General features: G+C 46.3%; 1 protein-coding gene across 1 annotated transcript in view; it reads left to right on the forward strand.

The window, feature by feature from the left end:
- LOC117887056 (epididymal sperm-binding protein 1-like) overlaps positions 1-6,913 on the forward strand; it is a 28,234-nt gene extending 21,321 nt beyond the window's left edge. The window contains exons 5-9 of the mRNA XM_034789290.1: positions 855-1,019; positions 1,432-1,596; positions 3,308-3,472; positions 4,324-4,477; positions 6,708-6,913. Of these exons, the coding sequence (XP_034645181.1) occupies positions 855-1,019; positions 1,432-1,596; positions 3,308-3,472; positions 4,324-4,472 (644 nt within the window). The 3' untranslated portion in view covers positions 4,473-4,477; positions 6,708-6,913. The remainder of the gene's footprint in view (positions 1-854; positions 1,020-1,431; positions 1,597-3,307; positions 3,473-4,323; positions 4,478-6,707) is intronic.
- Positions 6,914-7,231: the final 318 nt, after the last annotated feature.

The following is a 7,231-nucleotide window of genomic DNA, read 5'->3' on the forward strand; positions in this document are numbered from 1 at the left end:
CTGATACCTAGGTCTAGGTATCAGTGACATCAGCTCTGCAGCGTGTAACAAAACTCTCAATTGAGTCTAAATTAGCTCTTTTATTATACCATGGAGAGAGGATGGGTCAAAGAGTATCTGGGGCCCTTGGGCACAGTCCACACAAACACCTGTCCCCACCCTCTCTCAGTTATGCCTTTTACTAAAGATTTCTGTGGGGAGGAACATTTACGAGTTTCTATCTAATTTTTTGAGGCTTTGGAACCCATGTCCCCTGCCTAGTGAGTGCTGTTCAGTTGAGGGTGAGTCCCACCATTGGGATATGCCAGGTACAGTTCTGCTGCCCTCGGTTCACACAAGGATAGCAATTCTTTATTACTCCTGCCCCAAAAACAAGGAGACTGAGGATCCCCCACACCAGCCAAAAGTGATCATTTGGACCAGCAATTCCATCATGCTGAGCGCCTAGGCAGGGTGGGTGTGTTCATGCAAACGAGATCAGCTTCTGAAGTGCTCTTCCACAGCTCACCACTAGATGTCAGGGGAGAGCTCATTCAGACTCTGCTTACATTTCAAAACAAAAAGGCGCTCCCAACCCGGAACCCAGATTTTCTTTTTCCCATTTCAAACACGTCTAAACATTTCCACGCTTTTTTCCCCTCTACATTTTTTTCAAGTCGGGAAATGCATCAAAACCAGCAACATTCATCAAAAGGCCCAAACACTTTCGATTCCCATGAATTAGCATTTTTTCCACTTAAAAAAAATGTTTTGTTGGGAAAATTCGTGCCCAGTTCTCCCAGCAAATCGCCTGCCCTGCGTCCTGCCTTCTACCCTGTCTTAATCCTTTCCTCCCTTGCCTCTTTCTCCACCAGCTGCAGGGGGAAATTTGGACAGCTCCCCTTGCGTCTTCCCTTTCATCTATAAGGACAAGATCTACCACAGCTGTACGGCAGTCGATGACAAGATGGGAAGGCCCTGGTGTGCTGCCACTCCCAACTACAATGAAGACCATCTCTGGCGCTTCTGCTTTAGCAAGGGTGAGTCCCGGCCGTGACCAGAGCGCTCCGTGTCGGCACAGGGGAAAAGGGTTTGTGGAGGACATTCCGGTACGTGGAGCTCTAACACAGGGAATGCTGTCACCCAGTCTTGTGGGCCAAATGAGCTTCCTGGTGGGGCTGCATGCTACAAATGGCTTCCCCTGTGCAGCCAGATTGCCTGGCACCTCCTTGTGATGCGACTGTCAGAGATGGGAGGCCATTGCCAGGCGAGATGGGCCCCTGGGGTGATCCCATGCTCCTAGGCACAACACCATGCACCCACTGTAAAAAATTATCTTTGTTTCACCGCAGCAGTGAGATGAGACACCCTGGCTTTTCTTTTTTGCTAACAAAATGACCATGACGGTCATTATCTTTGGTGTTCACTCTGATTAACTTGTTGCCTTTGCAGCCTATGGGGGGAACACCAGTGGCGAGCGCTGCACGTTTCCTTTCATCTACAAAACCGAGCTATTTCATAGCTGCACGAATGCTGGAGACAAGATGGGAAATTTCTGGTGTGCCACAACCCAGAACTACAACCAGGATAAGCTGTGGAGCTACTGTCCAGATATCAGTAATGTATCCAGTCTCTTTGTATATTCCTTCTGGGGCAGATCTGGTTTTCTGGTGATTCTGAGGCTACATCTACACTACGGGGGGGGTCGATTTAAGATACGCAAATTCAGCTACGCGAATAGTGTAGCTGAATTCAACGTATCGCAGCCGACTTACCCCGCTGTAGGGACGGTGGCAAAATTGACCTCTGCGGCTTCCCGTCGACGGCGCTTACTTCCACCTCCGCTGGTAGAGTAAGAGCATTGATTCGGGGATCCATTGTCACGTCCCGTCGGGACGCGATAAATCGATCCCCGAGAGTTCGATTTCTACCCGCCGATTCAGGCGGGTAGTGTAGACCTAGCCTGAAAAATCAGGTTAGGGGACAAGCTTGTCATGGATTGCCATGAAAATGAATTTTTTGAAATTGTCAGTGAATCAAAAAATTGGGAGGGGGGGATAATTTCAGGTAGATCATGAAAGTTCATTATTTTTAAAATTGTCATTGTATTGCAAAGTCAGAAAAATGGTTTTGAGTGTATTCCTAAAATGAAATTTCTGAAATTTTCAGAGAGTTACAAAAATTTGAAAAACGTTTGTCTTGGGTTGTCCACAAAATGAAACATTTCACAGTTTTTAATTAATCAAAAACATTTGGGGACAATGTGTTTTGGGAGGATCCCAGAAACAAATTTGTTTGTAATTTTCTATCATTTGAAAGATCAGGGGAAAAAACATTTTGGGTGGATCCTGGAATTGAAATTTTCTTCAATACTTATTGTGAATTAAAAAATCAGGAAACAAAATTGTTTTGGGTGGATCCCAAAAATGAATTTTTAAAAATTTTCATTGAACTGAAAATTTAAGGAAAAAAAATCCCTTTGAGTTTAATGGAACATTTCATTTCAATTTTGAGCATTTTTTAAACTTTCTAAATGTTGATTTTAATAAAATAGAAGGAGATTTTGAAAGCAGATGTTGTTTCAAATTGAAGAATCGACCCTTTCTGAATTTTTGGTCGTTTTTCCAACATGAACAATCCCTTACTACACATTTTGGCTTCACCGAATCTGTACTTTTTGCCAAAAACATTTAATCTGAAAAGTTTCATCAACCTCTATTTACCAAGTTACCCAGGTGCCTCCAGATCTCCTGTATGATCTCATCACCTCTCTGCTGTGCCCCTGAGCCAATCAGAAGTTGTGACACTTGGATGCCAATGGGAGTTGGGCAATGGGAGTCTACCTGATTGATGGTTGGGATCCTGGCTTTCAACACGCCCCTCCCACCAGCTGAATGAGCCTCTAAGGATTCCTTCAGGAAAGCTTCAAGGCCAGGGTCAAGGAGCAGCCATAGAATCAGATCCAGAAGCGATAGAGTCAGTGGGTTTTGGGAAACCAGATTCCTGTTGGCCCTCCTGGAAGATGCTTTAGCCATGATGATGTCTTCAAATCCAGACCGGATGCCGTTCTAGAAGATACTTGAGTGAAACCCAAGTTATTGGGTTCAACACAGAGAGAATCGGGGAACATTCACTGGCCTGTGTTCCAGACTAGATGATCCCAGTGGACCCATCTGGTCATGGAATCTATAAATCCATGAAAACTTACCTGAGATTTCTTGGCTGTTGGTGATGAGTGGCCGGGTCATAGTGGGATGGAGGAGCCGTTAGTCTGTAGGCAGGTGAACGTGATGGCGGTTTCTATAACCACCTCCCTTTGCATCCCTAGTTCTGGGTGGGAACGCAGTAGGAAAGAGCTGTGCATTCCCCTTCATCTATAACAAACAAGTGTACTACACCTGCACCAGCGACGGGGAGAGCTCGGGAAAACTGTGGTGCAGCACCACCGGGAATTATGACGTGGACAAGAAGTGGACTTACTGCTCCACGCCAGGTAGGACAGGGGATGGAGGAAGCTGAACCTTGCGGTTAAGGTGTTTGGCTCAACGAGGTCTGGTTCAATTCCTGGCTCTGTCATAGACTCCTTGGGTGAGTCACTTAAGAGCAGGTTGGTTGGTTTTTTGGTCCCCACCCTCCGCCCTTTAGGAAAAGCTGAGCAAGCTGAAGTTCATGGGTAGCAGCTGTTCAGCAGTTCTTAAAACCATCCCCCAAATCGCCCTAGAGCGGTGGGGCTCCTTCTATTGGCTGTTTAGATTGGCAGCACTTTGAGACAGGGCCTGTCGGTCTCTGTCTGTCTGGGCAGCGCCTCGCACAATCCCGATCTCGGTGATTTTGTGTCTGGGCAGCGCCCGCCGCAACGAGGCCCCAATCTCAGTGACTCAGTGTCTGGGCAGTGCCTGGCATGATGGGGCCCCGATCTCATTGACTCTGAGGCTAGTATCTAGACGCCTTGATTAATGCATGTAATAACCACAGAGGATGTACCCCAAAAACACATCTGAGGTGTGGCTGTGTCTAACCACCTGTGTGTGTATAAACTGGCTAAATGGATTTCCCACGGACCCACAAACCACCTAACACATTTTGTATATGCAACCCCCAACTGCACAGTTGGGGTTTTTTTGCCTGTCCCCTTGGCATCTTTGGCTCATTAGCCCCATGTTGCAGAAGGGAACTGGGCTGTGCCTTGCTAAAGGTCACTCAGCAAAGTCAGGCATAGCACCCAAATCTCTCATTGTTCAGTCTGGCGCCCTGTCATGGGGCCGTGCTCTCTCCCCTAGCCCTAAGCTGCATGGGGAACCATCTAACAAAGTGTTTGCTTCTGTTGCTGTGTTTGGTCTGCAGACTACGACAAGCCCTGTGTCTTCCCCTTCATCTACAAAAAGTTTAAATTCCACACCTGCACCAACCTGGCAGAGGACAGTGGGAAGTTCTGGTGTTCCAGCACAGACAACTACGACCGGGACCATCAGTGGAGCTACTGCCCTGCCTAAGACAGGTAGGACAGGGCAATGGGGTGGACTCTGTTTATAGAATCCCCATCTGGACCAGGTGTGTGTGTGATGGGTTCTGTCACAGAGATCCCCTTGAGACTGTCACCTGATGTGCTGAAATTACCTGTGAGCCCATTTTCCCTGCCAGCTTGGGTCTTCCAGAACCCTGACTTGTTGAGCCAGACACGCTAGCCTGCTGCAACAAAGACTCAGGGTCTGGGCCACACCCTCAAAGCTGCACCCAGCTTTGGTACTTGTCTCCAGCACCCAGACACCCAACTCCCAATGGGATCCAAACCCCAAATAAATCCATTTTACTCTGTATAAACTTATACAGGGTAAATTGGTAATTGTTTGCCGTCTATAACACTGATAGAGAGATATGCACAGCTGTTTGCTCCCCCAGGTATTAATCACTTACTCTGGATTTATTAATGAAAAAAATGATTTTATTGAGTATAAAAAGAAGGATTTAGGTGGTTTCAAGTAATAACAGACAGAACAAAGTAAGTCACCAAGCAAAATAAAGCAAAAACACGCACATCTAAGCCTAATACATTAAGAAACTGATTACAGGTAATATCTCACCCGCAGAGATGTTCCAATAAGCTTCTTTCACAGACTAGACTCCTTCCTAGTCTGGGCCCAATCCTTTCCCCTGGTACAGTCCTTGTTAGTTTCAGCAGACATCTCAGATGGTAAGCAGGGGGTTTCTCATGACTGGCAACCTCTTTTGTCCTCCTCCATCCCCTTTTATAGCTTTGGCACAAGGCAGGAATATTTTGCCTCTCTGGGTCCCCACCCATCCATCTAAATGGAAAATTACCAGATTGAAGATGGATTTCATTATCAGGTGACATGGTCACATGTCACTGTAAGACCCCTACTCTCCATTCCCCATGGGCTGGCCCACACGTACACAGGAAGGCTTTAAAGTAACTAAGGCCATTTACAACTGATTGTTTCTGGAGCATCCTTAATGGCCTCCACTTAATATGTTTACATCAGTGATACAAGTTTATATCTTATTCTCCTAACTCCAGCTATAGAAATAATACATGCAAACAAATAGGATGAACACACTTAGTAGATGACAAGCTTTCTAATGACACCATACAAGGGGTATTTAGTATAAAGCATATTCCAGTTATGTCATATTCATAAGCATATTTCCATAAAGCATGTGGAGTGCAACATCACAGGGAGATCCTCCTTCTTTTGTCTGTTTACACTGAGAACTCTTCCAGGCAGGGACCATCTGCAGCACCCAGTGCAAGGGGCCCCTGATCTCCGTGACTCTGTGTCTGGGTGGCACCTGATGTGATGGGGCCCCAATCTGAAGACTCTGTGTCCATCCATCTATCACCACATGCATCCATCCATCTTTCCCCATACACACCCATCCATACCTTTCCATACACATCCATCTACCCACTCATACATCCCTATCCACAGTCACCCATCCAGCCATCCCCATACACATCCACCAACCACCCAACTATGGAATCATAGTGATATACGATTGGAAGGGACCTGAAGAGCCCAGCCCCCCCACCACCTGCCACATGCTGAAGCGGGATGAAATATACCTAAACCATCTCTGGCAGGTGTTTGTCCAACCTCCAATGACGGGGATGCCACAACCTCCCCTAGGTAACCTGCTCCAGAGACGAACTATCTGTAGAGCTAGCAAGTTTTTCCTAGTATCTAACCTAAATCTCCCTAGCTGCAAACTCAGCCAATTCCTCCTTGTCTGTCCCTCGGTGGCCATGGTGAACAATTTATCTCCATCCTCTTTCTAGCAACCTTTGGCATATTTGAATACTGTGATCAGGTTCCCCCCTCAGCCTTCTCTTCTCAAGACTCAACCTGCCCAATTTTTTCAACCTCCCCTCCAAGGTCAGGTTTTCTAAACCTCTGATCATTTTGGTTGCTCTTCTCTGGACTCTCTCCAATTTGCTGACATCTTTCTGCAAATGCAGTACCCGAAACTGGACACTGTCCTCCAGCTGAGACCTCACCATTGCCAACCCCAGCAGGACAATGACCTCCCATGTCTGACATACGATGCTCCCGTTAATACATCTCAGAATTGTTTTTGCCTTTTTCACAACCTCACCATGCTGTCAACTCATATTCAATTTGTGATCCATCCTAACCCCTAGATCCTTTTCTGCCGTCCCACTGCCTAGCCAGTGACGTGGTGCTGAAGCTCTGTCCTTCTGTCCTTTTCAGGTGACAGCCCCAGCCAGGAGGAGACAGAACGATGACATTCGAAATTAAATGAAAGGAATGAGCCCCGCTCTGGACACCTCTGCTCTCCCAAAAAAGATTGCTTCTGATCAACAGATACCAGTGGCGTAATCACCCTTGAATCCAAATCCAAATGTGCTCATTTCTCTAGTTGATTTTAGTAAATTCAAATAAAGCATCTTCTGAAACACGGCGTCTGCGAGTTCTGTGTCCGGGCAGAGGGCAATAAATGACCCGTCCATTTCCCTAGGGTGAGGATGACCGTGCGATGGCTTTTGCTTCTGATGCATATTGGGCATTTCCCAATGAACATGGCTTATTGGAAGGTTATAAATCCTCATGCTTCAGGGTTGAAGATGATCGCTCTTAGTGATCAGTGTGACGTTGCACTCCATATGATTTTATGAAAATATGGAAATGAGTATGAATATAATGTAACTGGAATATGCTTCATGCAAAAGGTCTCTTGTAAGGTATCATTACAAAGCTTATAATCTACTGAATGT

Source organism: Trachemys scripta, chromosome 14, assembly GCF_013100865.1.
Source record: "Trachemys scripta elegans isolate TJP31775 chromosome 14, CAS_Tse_1.0, whole genome shotgun sequence".
Classification (NCBI taxonomy): domain Eukaryota; kingdom Metazoa; phylum Chordata; order Testudines; family Emydidae; genus Trachemys; species Trachemys scripta.